At 39.1% G+C, this 27,020-nt stretch overlaps 1 protein-coding gene across 11 annotated transcripts in view; it reads right to left on the reverse strand.

Moving 5' to 3' along the window:
- PKHD1 (PKHD1 ciliary IPT domain containing fibrocystin/polyductin) overlaps positions 1-27,020 on the reverse strand; it is a 432,300-nt gene that overhangs the window by 146,717 nt on the left and 258,563 nt on the right. For 10 of the 11 annotated variants that reach the window (XR_010660007.1, XM_065912087.1, XM_065912089.1 and 7 more), the window contains one exon: positions 8,538-8,675. The exons of the other annotated variant lie outside the window; for it this stretch is intronic. Coding sequence is in view for 9 of the 10 variants with exons in the window: in XM_065912087.1 (XP_065768159.1) it covers positions 8,538-8,675 (138 nt within the window). In the remaining variant the exon portion in view is untranslated. The remainder of the gene's footprint in view (positions 1-8,537; positions 8,676-27,020) is intronic. 11 annotated transcript variants of the gene reach the window in all.

Raw genomic sequence — 27,020 nt, forward strand, 5'->3', positions numbered from 1 at the left:
CTATGTATGTGCCTAGCATCATAGCTTCAGAGTAACTAAAGCAAAAATTAAAAGAATTATAAAGAAAAGTAGATATACCTAAAATAACAGTGTCAAATTAAACACAACTGCTCATAAAATGAACAAGAAAATAATAAGGATGTAACAGTTTTGACTAATACAATTAACAAATAATAGGTGTAGATGGGAAATAGACTCATAAAGAAAATATATTCTTTTCAAGCTTGCATAAAACATTCACAAATATGGATCATATGATGACCCTAAAGCAAATTTAGAAAATTTAAAAGGATTAAAACCATACAGCATATGCTTGCCTGCCATATTTCAGTCAAAATGTACAGTTCATCTAGGGAAAGATCTATAAAATGAACTATATTAAAATAAAGGTTTTCCAATTATCTAGAAGCACCATTAGAAGACTGAAAAAGCAAGCCACAGAGTATGTAGTGGTATTTGCAACACATATAACAAAAGGTACTTTCCAAAATATATAAATAACTTTAACAAATCAATACAAAAAAGATAATTCATCATTTAAAAAGGAGCAAGAGAATAGCTACTTAAAAAAAAAAAATACAAATAGACAAGAAAAATTTCAAAAGTGCTCAAATCACATTAGAGATATGCAAATTAAAACAATCATGAGATCCCATTACATTCCCACTAACACGGACTCCTGTTTAGTTGAACTATGTGCTGTTTATTTTATGAAGTTTTCTGAACATGTGTCATATTTTGTTCACGTCATATTCTAAACACAGTAAATGATTACATTTCGAGGATACTCGTCAATAAGTACTTATTCATCAAAAGAATGAAAATTGGTCAAAACTCCACTTGTTTTTCTGCTTCTCTAAACTATCAAATTTTTTAAAGCTTTAATGAGATATAACTGACGTACAAAAAATGCATGTGTTTAAGGTTTATTTACCAAAATGGTTACTGTTAAGTCTGTCTAGTAGAGACAAACCCAAGATAGATTTTGCTTAAAAATCTATACATTTAAGAAAATGTGATGTTTGTCAGAGAACTAATATCCACCTGAAAATAGACAGATACTTCTATGCTTGATCTGATATTGAAATATGTGTTATTTAACTGTTGGCTACCAATCTTCTTAGGAACTCACAGAAATGGAGTTTAGTGTTTGCTGAACCTATAAAGAACAGAGCTTCTATGCTTTTGCCCTTGTAGTTAAATAAATACAATATTTATAAGCCACATTCTTTTGATTTCACCTTTTTATTAACCAGTAGTTTGATTAGACAATGATCAGTGTAGACAAAAAATTATTTGTTGGCTGATGATCTATATTAGCTAAGTTACAAACTATTTTAAGATATCTATGTACCCTTAAATTTACATATGAAATGTGTAGTTAATTTGTTATATTTTTAATCATAAACTTGAAAGAATATATTTTTGTTTGGCTTGGGTTTTTTATTTAATATATTATTTTTAAACAAACATCACCACAAGATTCTCTCTGGCAACTCAAAGAGTCTGACTACTGGGTATTGTGGCTTTAAGCTGGAGGATATGTTTTAATCTACACTTTTCTCTGGTTTGTCTCCTTCTTATTACTTAATCATCCAATGAGCCTTACAGAACTGTCAGTTTGGAAGGCAATAAACTGTGTATGGATTTTTCTTCTTCTTTAGGATTGAGAAAGTCCCAATCACGGAAACAATGAAACTTCCATACACGTAGTACTTCATTTCCTGACAATCAAAGTCATGTGCTAATGATGACCTTAGGCTCCGGGCTACAAATGTGAGACAGGGCTGACAAATACCCATCATGGGCTCTGCAAAACAATATGTGACAACTTTTAGGCTAAAAACCCAGTTCCTACCATAATTACTGAGTGAGTAGGCAGTGCATCATGTGACCTGGCTCTGACAGGCCAGGCACAGTGTTCTGAAGAGTCCTCAGGGACACTGAAATGTGGGGCATGTGTTGTTTACTTAGGGATCAAGGAGATTTCTGTTAAGTTTTAAAGACACACATATATTATTACTGATCATCCCTCTCTGAAATTCTACAAACTATCACGAGAGAATTTTCCATTTGCAATTTTAAAAGTATGCATAAGATTAAAACACTTTCCACTGAGTTGCACATTTGGATCAATAACATGTTAACATCACTGATATCTAAGATAACAAAGCACACAAATTAAAGCATGGAAATGATGTCTCATCTAAAAAAGGACACGATGAAAAGGATGAGTACAGACAGCTACTCCTGGGCAAAGAAATACAAACATTCAAAGCGCTCAACAAACCAATGTTTATTGAACAGGCTTTGAGTCAGGCATTTTTATGTCTTTCTCTCCTAGACAGGGTAAGATTGAAAATACTTTAGATTTGTACAAGATCACCAGTTTTTTCAATGTATTTTTTACCCCCATTTATTTCTCCCATATGGGGGTGGGGAAACATAGTCACTTATACATTAACACTACAAGTCCTTCCTCACAGATGTTGAAATTTAAGTGTCAGGAGACTGGATGTATTGCAAGAAAAAGGTATTAAGCTGAAAGACAGACTTAGATGTGTTCATTCATTTATATATACACTGGTCAGTCATATGGCACGTTATCAGAAGTGTACTATGTCCTAGATACGAGGGTTACAAAAATATTGTAAAGAAGTCTATCATCTAATACAGAGAAGACATTCATGAGATCATACCATTTCATAACATAAAAATGAATGCAGTAGTGGTGATATGAATGATAGAATGAACCAGAAGAAAATATACACTAAAACCTACTGAATGGAGACAGAAAATGTTCATAGTAAAGGTAATCCTTGGGCAAAGGTTTGAAGGAAAAAGATTTGAAGAACTAAAATAACCTCTAATTCTGGTCCTGCTCTTTACCAGCTATGAGACCTTGGAACCAATCAATAATCTCTGTGGGTCTCAGTTCCATTATCTACAAGCTGATACAGATGATTCACACAATCTCTGAGGTCTAAGATATCATAGTTATAAATCCACTATTGGGGAATTTTCCAGAAATTGTGTAACAAGTTGCTAAACTAGATTTATAATCCAGATCTCTAGAATTCCCACATTCATTAAGGTCCCAAACTAATTTCTGTCTTGTTAAAGTCATATGCATGAGATTATAAAAAAGTAGCTATTTTGGGGAGGGGATGAGATGTATGGAGAGTGTAACATGGAAATTTACAATACCATAGGTAAAATAGACAGTCAATGGGAATTTGCTATATGAAAAAAAAGAGTCTGTTTTAAAAATAAATACAGGAAAGCATTCACAGCAAAAAAAAATCTATTCACACAAATACTTCACTATAAATATATAAACACTGTAAGAACTGATTTACACACTCACTCATTGGCCTCATTGTCAACTGTATGTCTGTTACTGTTAGAAAAAATAAATAAATGGATAATACAATGGAAACAAAAAGCAATTTTCTGCAGATTTTGGACTTACTTGTGTTCTTTATTGCTTTAAAAAACAACACAGCATAGCTCACAATCCAGCCCACACCATGAAACTCACGCCTACTCTTCACCAGTCTCCAGCTAGTGACTGCTGCTCTGCCTCACAATGATGTAAAGCGCATGCTTGGTTCTGCCGCAGGACTTCTGCACCAGGTCTTCCTTCTGTCTGAAACTTTTTTGCTCAAATCTTTGCAAGTCTAGCTCTTCGTTGTCTCTATGGTCTCAAGTCACACTGACTCTTCAGAATGTTGTTCACTGACTACCTAATCTCCAGTGCCAACACCTCTCTTCAGTTCACTTCTCTATTTAGTTTCCTTCAGAGCATGTATTGCCATCTAAAATTATGTTTCCTTTTATTTTACTATTTTATTGTCTATCTCCCCCAACAAAAGAATACAAGGAGGAATCGTATCTGTCTGGCTCACTGCTGAATACTCAAGTCAGAGGAAGAATGCTTGTCACTGAATGGGCATTCAGTGAAAGAGAAAGTGAGGGAAGGCAGGAGGAAGGGGATGGAGACAGGGGTAAGTCTACTTTCTCCTTAAACCTACTGATTCATTCCATTTTATCGTCCAATAGAAAGCTTGCTACTCAAGAAAGCATGTAAAAGTTTGATGACATCACTCAATAGAGACAACTGTTCATTTTCAAATATGAGATTGAATCCGTTCAATTGTATTTAAGACTATATTTTAAGCCAAAACATGAAGTTGTTAAAGAATAGATAAGTGGCATTAAACTTATTAGAAGTTACTGTCTTTCAGGAAATTTTTTTCTTTGTTCAACATGCAAAGTAACATTTTGTGTCAAAAGTATATTTGACAGCCATTGGAAAAAAAAAAACAAAAAAAAGGGGTTCCCTGGTGGCAGATAAAGAATCCGCCTGCCAATGCAGGAGATGCAGGTTCAATCCCTGGGTTATGCAGATCCCCTGGAGAAGGAAATGGCAATGCACTGCAGTTTTCTTGCCTGGGAAATCCCATGGAGCCTGGCAAGCTACAGTCTGTGGGGATGCAAAAGAGTCAGACACAACTGAGTGACTAAACAACAAAAATAAAAAAGTTAAAAGCCAGAATAAGATGGTCAATTTACTTTCCTGATTTTATTCTTTCTGCTGTATCTCACACTACTAACCACTCCCTCTTTCTTGCAAATCTCTCCTTTTGTTTCAAGACATTATTTTCTTGTCACTGTCCATCTATCTTTATAGCTGTTTATTTTCCTTTCTCTTTCCTGATCCCAGCTTCCTCCATTACCCTTAAAAGCCTTCTCTATCTCACAGCTTTGATTTCATATTTTGGCTGATGGCCCTCAAATATATATATTTAGCACAGCCCTCTCTTCTGTGCTTTCTCATTAATCTATTTGCCCTCTACATATTACCACTTATACATCCCACTGAAACCTAAACTTAACATTTGTTTCTAAAGGTTTATTAGGTGCCTGACACTGTTCAAGCACTTCCACCAAAGAAGCCTTTAATAAATAACTATTGTCATTGCTGTTGTTGTTCAGTTGCTAAGCCATTTCCAACTCTTTGTGACCCTATTGATTTACTCAGTTCCTATAAAACTTGATAAAATAAGCATGATTATTATTGTTCCCATTTTAGAGATAAGAAAACTGAGGCAGAAATAGCTCATGTAACTTGCCAGAGTCACTCAACTGAAAGGGCTTTTCAGGTGGCACCAGTGGTAAAGAACCCACCTGCCAATGCAGGAGACATTGGCATAAGAGACACAGGCTCTATCCCTGGGTCAGGAAGATCCCTTGGAGGAGGGCACAGCAACCCACACAAGTATTCTGGCCTGGAAAATCCCATGGATAGAGGAGCCTGGTTGTCCACAATTCATAGGGTCACAAAGAGTTGGGCATGATTGAAGTGACTTGGCACACACACTCAACTAAAAAGTAGTGGGAGGGAGGTTTTGTCCTAGCCTTGCCACGGACCCAGATCTCCCAACCTGAAACCTAGGAAGTATCATCTTCTCACCTCACATCAAAATTGCCACTCGATTCTAGGAATTTTTTACCTCCTCAGTACTTCCCTAACTCATTCTTCCTCTTTAGGAAGAATCTTCACTCAATCTTTTACAGTTTCTTTTCTGAAACACCTTATAGCCTTCTCACTTTTCACTGTGCCCCTTCCAGTACATCCTCTGCATTGCCAAAAGTGATGGCTCTGAGACTGGATCTAATAATGTCACTTCCCTGCTTAAAAATATCCAGTGACAGGGCACTGTCTTCACAAGAAAACCTGAACTCCTTAACATAATGCATAAGGCCAAGAAGCTTCATCAGCTACCACCGTTTTATAAATCCTACAAGCCAGACATACTCGTTTTCTACAATTTCCTGAAGGTATAATGCTTGTCCACAAATATGTGTCTTTTCAGATCTCTTCTTTTATCTTTAATCCCTCTCCACTTTGGAAGAGGTGACACTTTCAGTTATGATTTTGTTTGTTTGTCTCTGCTGCTTTATTGACACAGCTCTTGAAAGCCAGGTTCATGACTTCTATGTCTGTACATCCAACCTCTCATGGAACTTGGCACGTGGTAGACAGTGAGCAAAAATCATGATGAATGATACGATGGACAAACAAGTGAAATACTTTCAGCTTATCTTAAGTGTTTTATCAGACTAACGAGACAACCACTAAACAGAATGAAATTGAGTTTGGCATTTGTGATGTGGCTGTAGCCCTCGAAGCGGAGCTTTGATCTTAAACTTCCCGTCTAATGCAGGATTATGATTCCACCCTACTAAAAGTCAATTGGTACCTTTTGCCAGCACCAGTTGCCTTAAAAGCAGGACCACCAAGAAATATAATTCCATGGTGCTGGGACTTGGATAGCATACAGTCTCTGGCAGTGCTCTGTGCCAATGCCCACATCTATTAGGTTTCTTTGCTAACTAGTCTTATTATCTATTTCATGTTGGGATTTCTTTAGGGTGTGGTAGAATGGGACAGATGGGTTGAAAGTCTCCCTTCAGGCATCATACACACAGGATTGGGCAGATGGGTTCCTTTTGGATAATCAACCTTTAGGCCTGGAACACATGGACAAGCAGAGAGAAAATGAACATGCCATTGTCTAGCAACAGATGAAAGTGTAGTTGGGAGTGGACAAAATAAAAATAGGATTTGAAATGTATAAGTCAAAACTGGAAAGTGCCACTGCGTTATTTCTCTTCTAAGGTACAAATTTCCAGGCAGCAAGTTTGAATTACAGTAATCAGTCACTTCAGAAACCTAAAAAATATTATGAAAAAAGACCTCTCTCAGCAACAGAGGATGTCAACCTAAAATAAGTTTTCCAGTAATGGGAACAAGGCTCAGTTTTATTTAATATTTCAATCAGTTAACTGGATGAGGATACAGAATATTAAACCAATGAGCAAGTGACATCAATCTGGGAGGAAAAGATCAGGAGCCAAAAGAATTTCCTCACTGTGGAAAGATGGATTGAAATAGAGATGAGTAAAAAATCTTGTGCTTGCATCTCCTTAAAACCCAGGTGAAAACAAAACAATTCTTATGCAAGTGTATAACACAGAGATCTGTATTTGAGGTAGTACATGTAGAAAGAGTAGGAATTAGAGGTGACAATGCAGTTGGCATAATGAAGCTGGATAAAGCTGAATCTTTGGCTGTTTTAACAGAAGAACCATTCTCCACCAGTGAATGTGATAGAGAGCATTCAAACCTCACTCCCAAACACTGCCCTCCTCAGCTCACTGCCCTGGGACGCAGCTGACCCACACACAGGACATCAGTGATCCCTCCTTGACTCGGAGTTCAGGTTGGGTTTGACTAAACTGTAGCATGAGCAGGAGACGAGGGAGGACAGAGAGTGAAATCTGGGTATTCCCAGAGGTCCTTCCCAGTAATGAGTGTGTCCCAGTCACACACAACTTAATGCTGCTCTCTGACAACCAACTCCATGCATCCGCCTCTATCTCTCATTCAAATAATGAACTCCTTCTTTTATTCTTTTCTCACCTGGGCCATTACAAAGTATTGCATAGAATTCTCTGTGCTACACAGCAGATTCTTATTAGTTACTATTTTATATATAGTAATGTGCATATGTCCATCCTTATATGTGAAATCTTAAAAAAAAAAAAAAGCACAAATGAACTGATTTACAAGACAGGAGTCATGGATATAGAAAATAGACATGGTTACCAGGTGATAACATGCAGGAATAAATTGGGAGATTGGGACTGATATATACATACTACTACATTATACTATATATAAAATAGACAACTCATGTTTTTAAGTTGGCTACCCACTCCAGTATTCTTGCCTGGAGAATCCATGGACAGAGGAGCCTGGTGGGCTACAGTTCATGGGGTCACAAAGAGTCAGACACGACTGAGTGTCTAACATTTTCACACTCTCAATGTATCAGACCTGGTTAACTCATCATCCCAGATCCACTTCTCCTGCACCATCCCTCAATTCCCAGGGGGAGGACCCTCATCTCTTAGCTCCACTGCATCTCTGGCCCTTCCATCAGCTTCCTAGGGAGTCATAAAACATAACTAGACAGAAGAGTTCATGAATTTGTGGGGCAGTGGGAGACAAGTGAGTTGCTTGCCTTCTCCCCAGGTTTCTCTCTCTACTGTCCCAGGGTGAACACATCAGCTTGGCTCCCAGGTCTGTTCTCTGAAGGATATGCACTACAACAGTGACTGAAATTCTCTTCTGGGTTGCCATCCTACAAGATCTTCTGGAAGAGTAAGCCACAGGTAAATTCTCACTCAGAGAACTAAATGGAGAATTGATGTGTGGCCTGGTGGAGGCAAAAAGAGCCCTAAAATGAGCATGAGGACCCTGGGGCCAGATGACTGCATACAGTGGGTGGACAGGAGTGACCAACAAATGTCACCTCTGTCTGTGTCCAAAGCTGGCTGGGGAGAACTTTGGCTAGTAAACTTCCTCCTTGCCTCAGTCTTCCCCAGACCCCCTTAAGCAACCTGCTAGAGATACTATCCTCTCCCAAGGCCTCTCTCTGCTCCCAGTCCTGTTGCCCTTGACTCACCAACTCTCAGCTCCCCACCAGCAATGAGCATGCAGGCCATGCTTAGAACGTTGCTTCTGTCCACAGGGAATTCTAGAGTCCCCATCACGTAGAGGCCTCTGAGGGGTGGAAGATCAGTATCCACAAGGATAGTCCTGTCTGCAGAAGGAAAAGAAATTGCTCAGACATGTAACCAAGACAAGAATTGCCTCCTCTCCTCCAGTGACTTATACTGGGTTCTCCAGGCAGCTCGGGAGTTGCTTGCATTGCTGCTTGGGCCAGGTAGGGGCAGAAAGTGGAAGAACAAAGTGTTTGCAAAGGCTAGGCTTTCATGAAGAGGCAGAGGAAAAGAGAAGGTGTCATGAAAACATTCTTCCACTACTTTGAAAACCAAGGGTCATGGCCAAAGGCATTGCTGATGACTCTAACCCTGCCCTGCTGGCATCCTTTAATGGACTGGAACCTGGTGGTCCAGAGTCAACGATAAGAAAGTGAAAGAGAGAGCCGGAGGGAGGGAGAGAGAGAGAGAGAGAAAGAAAGAGAGAAAGACACGGGGACCCAAGCTCTGATGGAGCAAGAGTGCTTTATTAGCAGAAATGCAGGTTTATATATCTTTAGTAAGATGATTACTCAGCTATTACACAGGATGAAATTTTATCAATAGCCACAATATGGATAGTCTAATACATACAAGGTCGCTGACGCTGAAAAGAGTCACTGAAGGGGATTCATACATGTCTCATCCTATGACCTCAGTCCTGGGAACAGAGTGCGGTTTCACTTGTTCCTCAAATAGGAACTGATAAGGAACAGAGAATCCTTGAGAAATGGCAACATATTGGATTCCTTAAAGTCAAACGTCCCCTGACACTACCCCAAGCCTGCTTTAATGCAAACGTCCAGATAAGCTCCACACCCTTTGTCCCTGTCCCTCCCTAGGCTCTTGTGTTTGAAAGGTAGACAATCACATTTTATGACCTTGAACTCTAAAGTCAAACTATCTGGCTGTGAATAAGCTGCTACTGACTAGCTGCGTGGGCCAACAATTTACTCCTCAGTGTCTCAGTTTTCTAATCTATAAAATGAGAATGATAATAAAAATATCTCTTCATTCATAGGATGTTTGTTAAGATTAAATGAATCAATAGATATAAAGTACTGAAGAGTATTAGTAAGACAATCTCAATCCCCCAGTCCCACCAAGAAAACCAAGTGCCTGTTACATGCTCAATAAAAGCTTAATATATTCATTATTTGTATTGTTTTCATTAGCTGGATGAACTCACAGAGTTCATGGGGCAACTTGAAACCATTAGTCTTCATCTCACCTTTCTAAAAGTAGTTTCCATATAACTTCAGGGGAAAGAAACATTGGTTTTTGCTTAAAAGTGATAATAGAGTAATACATGAATAAAAATCTGCTTTTAAAACAATAATTGCTTCATGTGTGCCAAAGTAGTAAGTGTTACTTTCTAAAGTTCAGTAGTAATTCAACCCAAATTGAAGATATCAAATAAGCATTTCTGTTTACATCTTAATACTATAATCACTGACACATGCAAAGATTTTGAAGGGAGTTTCTGAAATTTATTTTAATGAAATACAGTTGATTTACAGTCTTGTGTTAGATTCTGGTATACAGCAAAGTAATTCAGTTAGGTGTACATATCTGTGATTTTTCTTATTCTTTTCCATTATACGTTATTAGAAGATACTGAATATAGTTCCTTGTATTATACAATAGGGCCTTGTTGTTTATCCATTATGTATACATAGTAGTTTACATCTGCTAATCCCAAACTCCCAATCTTTCCCTCCCTTGCGTCCTCTCCCCCATGGTAACCACATGTCTACTCTCTATGGCTGTAAGTCTGTTTCTGTTTCATATTTAAGGAATTTTTAAACATAATCTCACATCTGATTCCAGAAAACAATGCACCCTGTTGTTCTTAAGGCCCTGCTCCCCAAATTGACTTCTCAGGAGTTGTCTCCTCTGGTCCCTGCCTTCTGTCCAAGGGATAAGACCACCACACCTTCCTGTAGCAGACACTGCAGGGTTGTAAACCAATCATTTCTCTTTTATTCCTGGGTTCATAGTTAGTCTACTTTTTCCACACTACTCTGCAATTAAATGAAGACATGTGACTCAGGGTAGCCAATAAAGTGTAGGCAGAGTTGAAGTGTGACATCTCTAGACCTGATCCCTAAATTCTCCTGAACACATCTTCTCCCTCCCTTCGTGTCTCAGTTAAATAGTAGAACGCTGGTTCTCAGGATGTGAGGATGATCCAACAGCATCTGCACCATACACTCATCCATCGGAAGCAACAAAGTTTTAGATCTGCTAGTAAGTCTCCACATTGGATCTACCATGCCTCTATGGAAATCTCTCTCTTTCACTCTCTAGTGATACCCTGGACCTTCTTATAACACACAGCATTAAAGAAAAAAATATGATAACTACATGATTATTGCTTATAAAGAAGGAGCTATCACTGGGCTGATCCTCAACATAATTATGTCTTTTCTCCCACTGTTATTCCTTAGGAGAAGACAACATCCCTTTTAAGAAATTCCTAGTGCTTCTTATGACATCAAAGATAAAGCTGTGCCATAAATGTTGCTCAGATCTGCTGAGTTCCCTACACACCTCAAATTTCCAGAGTTTATCAGTGACTGATGTAAAATGAATAATCAGACTAAACAGATGAAAATACGTATGTATTTCAATTTCACATCTACTCCTTTTCACACATTCAAACAAAAGAGTGAAATATCTAGAGAATGTTATAGGTTTCACATACGTTTTATAAGTTCATAACTTAATGTGACTTCAAAAGCAAGGCAAAAATTACTTCAAGCAAACACATTTAAATATAAGAGTTCGATACAAATAACCTTTGTCTCTTCCAATCTGTGGCCCATTCTACCAGTGTTTGACTTTTGAACCTGATTGTACAAAGTAACTTAACTTCTTCAATAAATGTTTTCTCTCAACCACAAAATACACACACACACACACACACACACACACACACACACACAAGATGATATTAGGCTTCTTTTGAATATACCTTTCAGTTAAAATGTGACAATTACATGGAATTTAAAATCTTCCCTTTGGACTTTATCACATTTCCCCTTAGAAGACATTTTTCCTAATTGTCTTACCTTCCAAAAACACCAATAAATTGTGCACAAAGCACAGTTAGCCTAACTATTACAAGCTCTATGAGAACACAGACTATACCTGTCACTGTCACATTGAGTTGCTGAGCACATAGAACATACCCAGACTTTGGTAGGTGCTCAAAAAATAACACCAAAGAGTGAACACACACACACACACACACATACATGTAAAATCCGACAGCCATTAGAAGAAAAGAATAAGATGAAGACAAAAGTAGAAACACTACTCTTATTTCTTTCAATGCCAACTGCACTTTGAAATTTCCTGGATCCATCTGGTCACACTTTTTTCTTGCTTCCTTTCCTTCCTCAATATGTGCCACATCTTGCTGAGTGGTGAGAATTCAAAGATGAATCAGACATGTTTCCCTTCATCAGATGAAGACAGATAAATAAATACAAGGTAATATACTTGAAATAGCATATTTTTTATTATATGGAGATTGACCTCATCTTCATTCTCAAAACTTCAAAATGGAAAGTCTGTCCATGTGATTATTACAACAAAATTCTGCAAAAATGAAATAAACCTATGACTTATAAAGACATATCAATTAATCCTCTTTGCATTACAATAACAGACATGACAGTTGGCATGGCAATTCATGCAGACAAAAAAAAAAAAAAAAATCATGCTAAAGTAGGCTCCAGAGTAGATCAGGTCCAAAATGACTCTCAGCTATAATGACAGCTTCTAGAGGATCTCACTCTGTTCCAGGTGTAGACAGTTAGGATCAATATGCTACATTGTCTAGAAGTACCATGCTTTCCAGAAAATTACTCAAGGTGTTTCAGAGAAAACATTCAGAAGCAGCTATACATACAACACATTTAGAAACATGAATGATGGATCATCTCTAATGTAACTATGGCCCAATGCTTTTCATCTTGGCTTGACTTGGCCAATACTCCTGCATCCTGCTCTGTCAGTGACCAATCTATCCTACTTAAGAGAATGAGCACTGGCATATGGAGGGAACCATCTGGAATTTCTGTTGCTCGATGGGAGGCTGATGGGGGAACAGATCTGGAAAGAGACTCCAAAAAGAATTAATGAGTACCAGATGTAATTAAAGACTGCTTTGCCCCCAAAGGAGCTCAGGACCAGCCATGGGGTAGTGCCTCTTGGTTCCGAATTACACCCTCTTTCCACTTGTTCATCCATCAAACACTAACCATCCCGCCATCTTTATTCTAGCATTTTTTTCCCAAACAGTGCTTGGGATTTTTCACCCCTGAAAGAAAGGGTTGTATTTTGACAACAAGAAGGATAAACCTTTATAAACAATATCTGGAAAATTAATACTAAGAAAGAATTACCCAACTTTCTCCATGTATCAAAAGCAAGGCAACTACAAAAAAACAAAAAAAAAAAAAACAAGCATTCATCTTCTGTAAATGCATAGCTACCCTTAAGACCAGAAAGCCTGAGCCAAATGAAAAGCAGATATCTCTAATGGCAGGTGAAGTCTTCTTCTGTATCAGAAATGACCTGACTACCATAGCATTGCATATAATTTCAATCTAGATTTAAACTCAATTTTTCCCCCGGCAAAGTCAGAGAATCAAGGTCACTATTGTGTAGCATTCCAAGGGTCTGACACTCATCTAAATCCTGTAGGAAAAGACCAAGAGCAAAGGACACAGATCCTGAGAATAAAATGGGGCACAATTGGGGGCAGGCAGACCCACTGCTTGTGTGGGATTCACTGTATCAGGCCCATAACTTGGGTGGTGAAGACAGTTTCCATCACAACCCTGCTGTTGTCAGGAACACAGCCTACACCAACTTTGGACATGGTTCTGACCTCAAAGGGAGAGTGATGGCACACAAGGGCAGAGTAGAACATACAAGGCTATTTGCAGGCTTGCTATTTTCCTGCACCTTCCATAATTAACAAGCTTCAGTCTTAGCTCCAATACTTTCTTATAAATATGTGAACCAATGGAAAAATAAGTTTCAATACCATTTCAATCACTATTAAATGACCCAATCTTTCTTTTTGAAAAAGAAAAGAATGTTTCTGTCTCTAAAGTAACTATTTTACATACTTAGATATACATATGTACACAATGATTGGTGATGTTCTATCTCCTTTATAGTTGGTTAGCGTTTGGTGAATCTCATGATTTACCCAAATATTCTATCTCTCACAATTTATGAAAACATCCAACAAAAGAACGTTTACAATGGAATGGAAATTGTTACACATAGGTAATTCATAGGAATGAAAGGTTGGCATTAATGAAAATTAATGTCAAGTACACTAATTTACAGAGATGCTGATATTCATTTATCAGGAATTCATGCTCTTGTAGAAAAAGCAGAACAAAGAAGTGCTAGAAGATAAGGATGCAGTTTTTCTAAAACTCTATTCTTTGCAAAGCGCTGCTAACTTTATAGCTTGACTTTTTCTTCAAATCCACACAGGTGGTTTCTTTATTCTACTCTATCATTTTTTTCAAGCTGATCTTAAAAATAGGCAGTTTTCAAAGCACCCCGAGGCACATGATTCAAGACTGAAAGCCAGCTTCCTTACACCTTGAAGAAGAGCCATCTGCCTGTCTAGTGTGTGTGTGTTTGGAATTAGGGGGGGGCGGGAGGCTGCTCATTTCATTCTCACCTCATGGGAAGAGTCCAATTTCAACTTTGGACAATAAATTCCCAACCCACTCCCCACATACACCATCTCAGTGTCTTTCTCCATCACAGACAGACATGCATAATTCCCACAGTAGAATCAACATTTTAAATTATGATATTTTAATTGATCAATAAAATGTTTAACATACAGTGTTTATCTCTTCCTCTAGTCTATACCATCTGTTCTTCAAAAATAGTTTGAATCTATTTAATAGGAAGGTCTTTAAGTAAAATTACCAACTGTATCAGATCAGTCCTCTAAAGCCTGAATTCTGAAAGGGAAATACCAGAAGGTGCTGCTGTTTTTATAGAAATAGAAAAGAATCTGTGCCTTTTCTCATTCCAGGCTTTCTTTGTTTTGTTCTGTTTTTTTAATCTTGAGATGCTGTTATGCCTCTATTCTCTCCATTAGGCTTCAAAGAATTCAAAGCAGCCAACTTGGTATTGCCTTTTTAAAAGAGAACTTAATATTTTAAAAAATTGATGTATAATTGACATTCAAAAGCTGTATATCAGTTCAGTTCAGTTCAGTCACTCAGTCGTGTCCAACTCTTTGCGACTCCATGAATCGCCGCAGCACGCCAGGCCTCCCTGTCCATCACCAACTCCCAGAGTTTACTCAAACCCATGTCCATCGAGTCGGTGATACCATCTAGCCATCTCATCCTCTGCCGACCCCTTCTCCTTCTGCCCCCAATCTCTCCCAGCATCAGGGTCTTTTCCAATGAGTCAACTCTTCGCATAAGGTGGCCAAAGTATTGAAGTTTCAGCTTCAGCATCAGTCCTTCCAATGAACACCCAGGACTGATTTCCTTCAGGATGGACTGGTTGGACCTCCTTGCAGTCCAAGGGACTCTCAAGAGTCTTCTCCAACACCATAGCTCAAAAGCATCAATTCTTCAGTGCTCAGCTTTCTTCACAGTCCAACTCTCACATCCATACATGACCACTGGAAAAACCATAGCCTTGACCAGACAGACCTTTGTCGTCAAAGTAATGTCTCTGCTTTTAAATATGCTATCTAGGTTGGTCATAACTTTCTTTCCAAGGAGTAAGCGTCTTTTAATTTCAAAAAGCTGTATATATTTCGTGTATAAAACTTAATGAGTTTAGAGATACATATATATTCATGTCCCTAGAGAAGGAAATGAAAACCCACTCCAGTATTCTTGCCTGGAGAATCCCATGGATGAAGAAGCCTGGCTCACTACAGTTCATGGAGTCACAGAGTTAGATGCAACTAAGCTACTGAGCATGCACGCACACATATACCCATGTAACAACACTAAAATCTAGGCTATAAACCTATCCATTCTCTCCAAAAGTTTCTTTTAACTATTTAATTAATAATTAAGCCTTTTAATTACTTCTTAGTTTGAAATAAGAACACAACATAAGATCTCCTCTCTTAGCAAAGTTTAAGTACAGAACACAGTACTGCTTACTATAGGCATTTTGTTGTACAACAGTTCTCTAGGATTTATTCATCATGCATTACTGTACCTTGTACCCTTTGACTAGTATCTCTTCATTTTCCCATCTTTCTCGTCCAGCAACCACTCAATTAAAAGATGGGCAAAGGAACTGAGTAGACATTTCACCCGAAGAAAAGAGACAGTCAATAGATAATATGAAAATATGCAGGGCTTTCCTGGTGACTCAGTGGTAAAGAATCCGCCTTCTAATGCAAGAGACATGGGTTCTATCCCTGGTCCAGGAAAATCCCACATGCCACAAAGCAACCAAACCCTATTGAGCCTGTGCTCTAGAGCCCGGGAGCTGCAACTATTGAGTCCACACACCACTACTGAAGACCGCACGCCCTAGAGTTCGTGCTCCGCGAGAGAAGCTACCACAATGAGAAGCTCATGCACCACAACTAGAGAAAAGCCCAGCAACAAAGACCCAGCATAGCCAAAAATAAATAAATTTTTTAAATTATAAATAAAAGAAAGAAAATGTGCTCAACATCACTAATCATTAGGGAAATATAAATCAGAGCTACAAGATATCACCTCACAATACTTAGCATGGCTTTTAACAAGAAAAAAAAAAAGATAAAAAAGTGTTGGTAAGAAATTGGAGAAGGAAACGGCAACCCACTCCAGTATTCTTGCCTGGAGAATTCCATGGACAGAGAATTCCATTGGCAGGCTACAGTCCATGGGGCTGCAAGAGTCAGACACAACTTAGCGACTAAATCACCACCACCAAGAAATTGGAGAAGAGGGGACTCTAGTATGTGGTTGGTGGGAATGTAAATTGGTATAGTCACTATAGAAAACAGTATGGCGGTTCCTCAAAACTTAAAACTAGACCCACCACATAATCCAACAATCCCACTTCTGGGTATTTATCGAAAAAAATGAAAACAGGCTCTCAGGGATATCTGCATGCCCATGGTCATTGGTGTTACTATTTGAAACAAGTTCCATGAGGTTCTGATAGCTCAGAGAACTCAAGACTCAAAAAGACAAGCAAACAAGACAAAAACAGCAAAAACCTAGACCTTGCAATCCCCAGAAGACCTAAAAGTGAAGAGTAGGCATTTTGATAAATGTGAGGTCAGGTATTAAACTAGAGTTTGACTTTATACACATAACTCTATTGACCTCAGTATATCATTAATGAATCTGTATTAACCTGAAGTTTTGTGATTAAATTCCTCTTCAACTCTTGTAGGGAATGATACATTCATATATGAAGAGGCATAAGCTTGTAAATCTCAGGTAACTCAATTATTAAGTTTTTATTAACATATGCAGCAGTTAGTGTTAAAGTCAAATGAGGCACCAAATTTATTTTCCTATGTGGGCTTGTGATTTGTTTCCCTAAGAAAAATAATGAAACCAACTTCTAGTAATTAAATATGTTTTCATAATTTAATCCTGAAGAAAAAAAATGAAGATCTTTGAAATAAGTGAGTCACTCCTGAATGAGGCTGTTTAGGTATGTAGCAGCCATTATATTCAATGAGTTTATTTCCCCCATCAGCTCTTTACAGAAAACAAATCCTCTCTTTTCGTCTCTGCTTTACACTAGAAAGAGCAATGCGTCCAGAAACTATGATATTCTTTATTTCTCTTTAATAATATTGATTATTTTTTCTCAAACTTTCAATTATTTCTTCTAACTGGCAGTGGGAGGGGAACTCTCCAAAACATCACTAAATTCCTTAAAAATAAAATGCTTATACTCTATTTGTTTTTAAAACCATAGGTATTATTTAATAAATACATAACTGATGCTTAAAAGAAAACTTAGAATATAGTACTTGACTGATAAATATTAAGTAAACAATCTCTATTCTACATTTTGACATGTCGTAACTGAATTTATAACTTCTGAGCAAACGAGTCTATATTTTCATTCCTAAATTCAAACAGTATTTATGTTGTCGTTGTTCAGTTGCTGAGTCATGGCCAACTCTTTGCAACCCTATGCACTGCAGCACATTAGACTTCCCTGTCCTTCACTATCTCCCAGAGTCTTCTCAAACTCATTGAGTTGGTGCCCATTGAGTTGGTGATGCCATCCAGCCATCTCATCCTCTGTCGCCCCCTTCTCTTCCTGCCCTCAGTCTTTCCCAGGATCAGGGTCTTTTCTAATGAATCAGCTCTTTGCATCAGGTGGTATGAGAGCTTCAGTTACAGTATCAGTCTTTCCAACAAATATTCAGGGTTGATTTCCTTTAGGATTGACTGGTTCGATCTCTTGCAGTCTAAGGGACTCTCAAAAATCTTCTCCAGCACCATAGTTCAAAAGTATCAATTCTTCTGCACTCAACCTCCTTTAGAGGTGTTCATTGTTCTCAACATTTCCATATTTTCCATTGTACTATATCTTTAAAATTCCCAAAGCCTTTAAGAATTTCTTGGTAAATTCCAATAAATTATATCTATTTAATGCTTTGTGCTTCCAAAATAAGTCCCAATAAAGCCCCAATAAAGAACAAATGTAGGGCAAGAACACTGTCTAACCCATCTATTACTATTAGTCCAAGAAGTTAACAGGTACAATGGAATGGTCACCTAATTAGAATACAGAGAGACCTGAATTTGAATCCCAAATAAGCCATTCCTCAGGAAAACAGCTTAGATTTCTCTGATTTTCTGTTCCCCACATGCAAAATAAGAGAACTAATACTTCATGGAGCCAACAGTAAGGATTAGATAGAATACTACCTACTTAGGTGGAATACCATAAAAGTATTAGAGTGCCTGCACTTACCAGGCATAAAAGGTTTAGCTATCATTTGTTTTTTACACCTGACATACATTTCTGAGTGTTTGCTCTATGCCTGTCACTTCATTATTGGTGAGCCAAAGAGACAAAGGCCTTGATCTCATGCAACTTAAGTTTTTGTGGAGGAAATGGACATCTAAACATAATCACACAAATAACTACATGGGCACAAAATAGTGCTAAGTTCAAAGAAAGAAAATTGCAAATATCATGGGAATAGAGTGCTCTAGACAGAGAAAGTAGTATAAATGAAAAGTATGAAGTGAGGGAAAGCTCCATACATTCAAAAGACTGAAAATCAGTGAGTGTGCCTGAGTGATTTCAAGGGTAGGTGGGCTATGGGCTCCACTTTGGAAATCAACTGGCCCAGAGAAATTTGCCCACTCATAAAATAAGATATGAATAATTTTGCTATAATATTGCTTGTAAAAATTGGGGGGGAAAACTTGAGTTCATCAAGAACATAGTAGTTCAATAAATCATGTTACATTTCTTCTCTGGAATAGTATGTAGTCTTTTAAAAGGATGCAGTAGATTTTTTTTACAGATATGTTATCTCCAAGGTATTATTAATTTTTTAAAGGTCCATATGAATACTTAAGACATATTTTCATGTTAATTGACTCAAAATGGCAATCGTTAGTATTTTATAACCATCTCAGTTGATCTCATGCATGCTAAACGTTAAGAAACTGCCTCAATCTTGGTTTCCTTATGCATAGAATGTGAAGTTCCAGTGAGATAAAATAATATTAACACAATAACTGGCTAACTGGCACATAAAAATACTGAACTCATTTTATTATCTTATTATACAAATGAGGGTATTTTTACCAGTAGCACTACTATTAACACAATACTGTAATTACTGTTACTATTACCAAATGAAGGATCTAAATCTCTTTGATGTGTTGTGTTTCTATCCCCTTATATTTACATAATGTATTCCTTTGGGGGCTCAAAAAATTAAATTTTAATATCTCTCCTATTTCCTGCATTATTTTTGCAGATGATATTTTATGACCTTCTGGTTTTAACCCAGCATCTCTGATTACTATTATTCAAGTAATCTGGATCCTGGTAAAGGTAGGGCCAGCACTTGGCACCGAGGTGCTGAGATGGTCCTTATTATGCCATGTGATTTGGGTTTGCCTATGATGGGCTATGATGGAATTAGGATGAGAAAAGAAGAGAAAGTGAAATAGGAGAATTTCTAAAAACTGGTATTAACGTTGTCCTCTCTGAATGTGGCTAATTCTCCAGGACAGAATCCTGGAGTGGGTGGCCTTTCCCTTCTCCAGGGGATCTTCCCCACCCAGGGATCTAACCCAGGTCTCCCACACTGCAGGCAGATTCTTTACCAGCTGAGCCAGCAGGGAAGCCCAAGAATACTGGAGTGGGTAGCCCATCCCTTCTCCAGCAGCTCTTCCAGACCTAGGAATCAAGCTGGGGTCTCCAGCACGGCAGGCGGATTCTTTACCAGCTGAGTTATCAGGGAAGCCCTGAGGTGAGCATGGTGTGGCAAAACTCTTAAAATCCTCTGTTTTCTAAGCACCGACCAGTCTCTCTCTCTTTCCTTTGTTACCTGGAAAACCTTGGCATGAAACTACAGGCCTCTTCGGTCCTAGTTCTCCTTTGGTCCCTAGTTCCCTTGGGGAAAAAGTCCACATTTCTCACACAGCTTTAGAGAAGAGACTTATAACCATACTTAATGTATAAAAGCTGTGATTTACATGCAAACTGCTGCTTTCCCAGAAAAATGGAAAAGCCCTCATTAACAGTTTAAAACCCTTTAACTGTTTCCTTCCCTTTCTACTTGAACTGCAGGGGCCAGCTTGCTCTGCCGAAAGCCTCCTCTGAAGTGGCATTTCCAGATGAATGAGATAATTTAAGATGTGTGGGAAGCCTTTTTAATTCATTCAGACTCGTAAGATATCATTACACACCAAGTATTACTACATACACCAGGATACAGAAGGACTTACTGGATCTACTCCTACTCCTATTTCCCGTTACAATGATTTCCTCACCAGCATTACAATAAAGGCCTAAACTAGTTGCCAAACAGCAAAAATTGGGGCCCTTTGTGGTAGCCAATGTCACACTATAAGCAGGCGTTGACATTTTCTTGTATACCCTCTTCCTTTTATAGTTTCACCAAAAAAAGCAAAGAAACAAAACCAGGTGCATTCACACTATGCAAATGAGAAAAGGTAACCTCTGAAATGATTTCCCAACAAACAGAAGATGCTCAAGCTGCTCCCTAGCTGACACCACAGGAGGTGTGTCAACCGCCTAGATGCTAAGCCGCGGGAGGCCTGTGGGCTGGGGAGACGGTAAACCCCTAGAGAGCTCTGAGCTCCAGCTCGGCAAGCCACACCAGGCCCAGCAGGTCCTCAGGTGCTGATCCACAGGAGGCCCATCAGCGGCTCAGGTGGAAGGTGGGGGAGGAGGCAAGCTGTGCAGAGAAGAAGCTTGAATGAAGGCCACCGGCTCCGCAGGGGAGAAGAGAAATGAGAGCACCCACTGGGAACACAAGAGTTCAGAGAACTCCATTAGCACAAGGAATGAGCCCGTGCTCTCCTGCACAGAGAATCTTCTTAGCTGTGGGAAGCAGGACTCACAGAGAGTAAGCTTCCAGCCCAAGGAACCTGAATAAATCCTGGCGCTGAAAGAGTCCCAGGCTGGGTACTGTGGCAGACCACCAGGGCTCCCCGACAAGGTCCACACCCTCCAGTCAGTTGCTAAAATTCTTGAGGACTCACTACCCTCCATTCCCCCTCATATGCCAAGATCCTCAGACTGACATGACAGCTCTCCCTTCAGCTTCAACCCCCCTAGAAACTTCAGCATAAACCGACTAGGCAGTACCTGCATCTCACTCCCTGTCACTCACTGGCGTTTATGGAGCATCGGCTCCACACCACATCATGTGCTTCCCATTGGTACAAGCCGAATAAGATATGCCCTCTGTCCTCAAGGTAACATAAACATAAATAGTAATTGCCAAAGAAGGGTATATGATGAAAATAGGCTCAAGGTATTGCAGGAGCATAGACGAAAGAGAATTACATTAAATGGGATTCAGGGACACTTTCTGAATGAGGTAAAACCCCGTGGAGTGCTCAAAGACAGAAAGGAAAAACTGGCAGAGTCTTAGAGTGGTAAAGGAGGTGAGGAGGAGAAGTGGGATGGAGAGGTGGGGAAAGTTCCAGGCAGCGAGAACAGGAAGTATAAATGTGCTAAGGGGAGAAAGAGCTGACTTCATCCAAGAACAATAAGTTGATGCATATGATTGGGTGGCAGGACACACTGGGAATGAGTAGCCTAGGAGGCCAAATCATATAGGACTCTGTGATCCAAACTAGTGACATAGAGATTTAATGTGAAGCCTTTGGGGAGCCCCTGGAACAATCTACTGTATTCTATACCTATGGCAAGGCCTTCAGAAAACTGAAAATTGTTGCTTTTGATGACTAGGTTTTTCAATTTTTCATAAAGGCTAACCTATTTTCAAAATCAAATTGGTTCTGAAGTCAAAATTCTAATTTTATATTTTGTCACTTAATTTCTAAAACATATAAAACCATATACAAATAGAGTGACAGTGACGTGTTCCATACTCAACACAGTACAAATAATGAGGACTCTTAGTATAGTCAGTAAACAGTAATATGGTATTAAAATTCAAATAAATGCCAAGTAGTCCTTCTTGATATGAGCAAAATTTTAATTATGTATTCTCAATATCATTTATTTACTTATCAATCTATTGATACATTATGTACATATAATACTAATGTTTCCTATCTTTTTGCCTTTTTATACTGTTCATGGGGTTCTCAAGGCAAGAATACTGAAGTGGTTTGCCATTCCCTTCTCCAGTGGACCATGTTTTGTCAGAACTCTCTACTATGACCCATCTGTCTTGAGTGGCCCTACACAGCATGGCTCATAGTTTCATTGAGTTAGACAAAGCTGTGGTCCATGTGATCAGTGTGATTAGTTTTCTGTTAGTGTAATTTTCATTCTGTCTGCCCTCTGATGGATAAGGATAAGAGGCTTATGGAAGCTTCCTGATAGGAGAGACTGACTGAGGGGGAAACTGGGTCTTGTTCTGATGGGCGGGGCCATGCTCAATAAATCTTTAAGCCAATTTTCTGTTGATGGGCTGGACTGTGCTCCCTCCCTGTTGTTTGACCTGAGGCCAAACTATGGTGGAGGCAATGAAGATAACCGAGACCTCTTTCAAAATCTCCTTGCAAGCCCTGCCAAAGTCAGTGCCCCCGACCCTGGAGCAAGCCATCGCTGACCCACACCTCTGCTGGATTCTGTGTGTTAGTATTTTTTTCCACAGGAAAATGTTTTTCACATGGGTTTCCATCTTGAATGGTGTGGGGGACTGTGGACGATACACTCTTGAAAAGGACAAGGCTGGCGTTGGTCATCCCCAGATTGTTGGCAGCCACGCATAAGCAAAGAGGAACTAAAGAGCCTCTTCATGAAGTGAAAGAGAAGAGTGAAAAAGTTGGCATAAAACTCAACATTCAGAAAACTAAGATCATGGTATCCGATCCCATCACTTCATGGCAAATGGATGGGGAAACAATGAAAACAGTGAGAGACTTTATTTGGGGGGGGGGGGCCTCCAAAATCACTGCAGATGGTGACAGCAGTCATGAAATTAAGACACATGTTCCTTGGAAGAAAAGTTATGACTAACCTAGATAGCATATTAAACAGTACAAACATTACTTGGCCAACAAAGGTCCATCTAGTCAATGCTATGGTTTTTTCAGTAGTCATGTTAAATCTGAGAATTGGACTGTAAAGAAAGCTGAGCACCAAAGAATTGATGCTTTTGAAATGCAGTGTTGGAGAAGACTCTTGAGAGTCCCTTGGACTGCAAGGAGATCCAACCAGTCAATCCTAAAGGAAATCAGTCCTGAATATTCATTGGAAGTACTGATGCTGAAGCTGAAACTCCAATACTTTGTTCATCTGATGCGAAGAACTGACTCTTTGGAAAAGACCCTGATGCTGGGAAATATTGAAGGCAGAAGGAGAAGGGGACGACAGAGGATGAGATGGGTGGAGGGCATCATCAACTCAATGGACATGAGTTTGAGCAAGCTGTGGGAGTTGGTGATGGACAGGGAAGCCTGGCATGTTGCAGCCCATGGGGTCACAAAGAGTCGAACATGACCAAGCGACTGAACTGAACTGAATACTAATTTAATAAATATTATCTACAAAATAACACATACACACAAAAAAGCTTCAAAGGATAGGATAAAAAAGTAGAATAAATGTTCTAATATGTTCTATGTGCTCTTTGATGGATTATCTTTCATATCCCATTCAGAAGCCACTGCATTAGGTAGCTATCAAATACCTAGACTGACCTCCTGGATACTCTTATGTACACGCATGCAGATAGATGTCAGTATGAGATTCATTAAAGCAAACCAACTAAACAAAGAAAAACAAAGACAAGAAGAAACTCAAGGATAGTGATTAACAGCACAGTCAAGCCTAAGTAACTTCTGTGTAGCTGATTAAAGATTAAGGCAACAGATCATGACTTGATGATAGCAACTGACACCCTTCCCTCAGCAACTCATGGTCACTATGAGCATTAAGGAAACACAAATGATGAAGCCAGCGCTTGGTCCCCCTCACTGCACAATGAAAATAACCTGGGCAAAGTCAGAGGGCTACGGGCAGGATATTTCACCTGAGGAGTGAGAGGGGGGTCCTGAGGCTACCAGGGGAGCCTCTACTCTCATATCCCTACAATACTGGGTTCTCAAAGACAGGTCTGTACCTCTAGGAGCTAATTTTCTGGTTGTCCCCCAAAAAGATGTAAGAGTCAGCAACCTGAGAACCACTCTACATCAGAGGTACATGTGCATATTTCCTTGCCAGAGGTAGCATTGCTAAGCATAAATCCTATTTATAAGATGTGGAAGCAGCCTAAATGTCTATCAACAGATGAATGGATAAAGAAAATATGGTACATGTTTAAGCCATAAAAAAAAGAATGAAATAATGCCATTTGCAGCTACATGGATAGACCTATAGATTGTCATACTAAGTGAAGTAAGGCAGACAAAGACAAATATATGAGGTCTCTTGTATGTGGAATCTAAAATGATACAAATGAACTTATTTTCAAACCAGAAATAGACTCACAGACATAGAATGCAAGCTTATGGTTACCAAAGGGGAAAGAGGGAGGGAGTAATAGATACACACTGCTACATATAAAATAGATAAACAACAAAGATCTACTTATAGCACTGGGAACTAACTATATTCAATATCTTATAATAACGTCTAATGGAAAAGAACCTGTGTATAAATATATATATACACACACCCATATATATATATGGGTTTCCCAGGTGGCTCAGTGGTAAAAGAATCCATCTGCCAATACAGGACATGCAAGAGACACAGGTTCGATCTCTGGGTCAGGAAGATACCCTCAGTAGAAAATGGCAGCCCACTCCAGTATTCTTACCTGGAAAATTCCATGGACAGAGGAGCTACAGTTCATGGAGTTGCAAAGATTCAGACAGGACAGAGCCCCCATGCTGTATACAGGATGCAGGATATATATATATATATAAATATAGAAGTGAATCATTGCTATACACCTGAAACATTGTAAATTCAACTATACAAGAATAGGAAAAAAGAGTGGGGTGGGGGAGATTTGTGCCTTCATAATATCTTGCTCACTTCCATCTTTCAGAGGGTTTTAGATAGAAAAACTCCCACAGTGTGAAGGGTTGGAATCCTAAATGCCAGAACCTATGGGAGGAAACCCTGCTCTAGACACATTCCACTATAGATCTCTCAAGAGCAAAGTATGTCCACACACCACCTCCCACCTTATGATGGGCAAAGAGGAGAGAAAGTGACCTGGTTTCAATGTCAATGCTCTGATTCAGTTAGAGCCGTGTCCATCGAGCAATCACCTCAAGGCATCTGTCTCACTTTGCCAACAAAAATCATTCCTACAAGTCTTGCAAGGATGTCATCGATATGAATGGAAGAGAAGGTCTGGGATTCATCAGCATTCCATCCAGTTCACTGTTCATTCATTAACACACACGCAGACAGCATCTCCTCTGCTCCAGAGCTATCATGGACCCAGGAACACAAAGATGTGAAGTTCTTGTTGGTACTCATCATGTGCCGAAAGACAACAGAGCCTCACCCATGCACACAGCCCAGCCAGTCCTGGCACACTGCAGCAGGCTCATCACCTCTGTGCAGACATTATTGCTGCCTGAGAAATGCAGTCAGAGGGGTTAGCCCACTGTCCTTAAACCAGACAGAAACCCAGCTCAATCCAGGCAAGAGCAGTGTTGTTTCATCCAAACACTAACTTGCCATCAAGGTGATGTTATCATGTAAATAAAGAGAAGCAACAGATGGCTTCAGATGGGATCCAGGGCTTACAGAGCGTCACTGATGTCACAAATGCAGGAAAGAAAGGATAAGCTGTTAGACACAGTGCGGGTCCTGCAGCACACGGCAGCCTGACAGACAGAATAATAATCTTAAAACATTACTGACTGGAGACATATTAATGATCTTCTGTTACTGGAACTTCACTGACCAGAGACCTATCAGTATGTTTTTAGAGACTGATACAATTAGCATCACCCTGCAAAGTTGTTAGGGCTTAAAACTGATCAAGAGTTCATTCTACAACTTATGATTGTCTTTATCATCCATATTTTGCTCTGGTAGGGTTTTGTTCCAACCTTGTGTATATTAAAAATGTGAAATTTTCAAAAATGACACATTGCAAAATTTTTAGGAAAGAATTTTTTTTTTTGGTAACAAGTTCAGTATAGACTCCCCCCCCCCTTTTTTTTTTCATTTATTTTTATTAGTTGGAGGCTAATTTGAAACTGGAGCCCATTATACAGAGTGAAGTAAGCCGGAAGGATAAACACCAATACAGTATACTAACGCATATATATGGAATTTAGAAAGATGGTAATGATAACCTTATATAGCAGGACAGAAAAAGAGACGCATACGTATAGAACCGACTTTTGGACTCTATGGGAGAAGGCGAGGGCGGGATGATCTGAGAGAACAGCATTGAAACATGTATATTATCAAGTGTGAAACAGATCGCCAGTCCAGGTTGGATACATGAGACAAGTTCTCGGGGCTGGTGCACCGGGATGACCCAGAGGGATGGGATGGGGAGGGAGGTGGGAGGGGTTCAGGATGGGGAACACATGTAAATCCATGGCTGATTCATGTCAATGTATGGCAAAAACCACTACAATATTGTAAAGAAGAATTTTTTGATGAATTTTATGCAGATGAAAGTCTCTGTTTGTCCAAGCGATACATACTAGTGTCTCTGAAGATGATAGTTCTTCAGAATA

The sequence above is a fragment of the Muntiacus reevesi genome, chromosome 20 (genome assembly GCF_963930625.1).
Source record: "Muntiacus reevesi chromosome 20, mMunRee1.1, whole genome shotgun sequence".
Classification (NCBI taxonomy): Eukaryota; Metazoa; Chordata; class Mammalia; order Artiodactyla; family Cervidae; genus Muntiacus; species Muntiacus reevesi.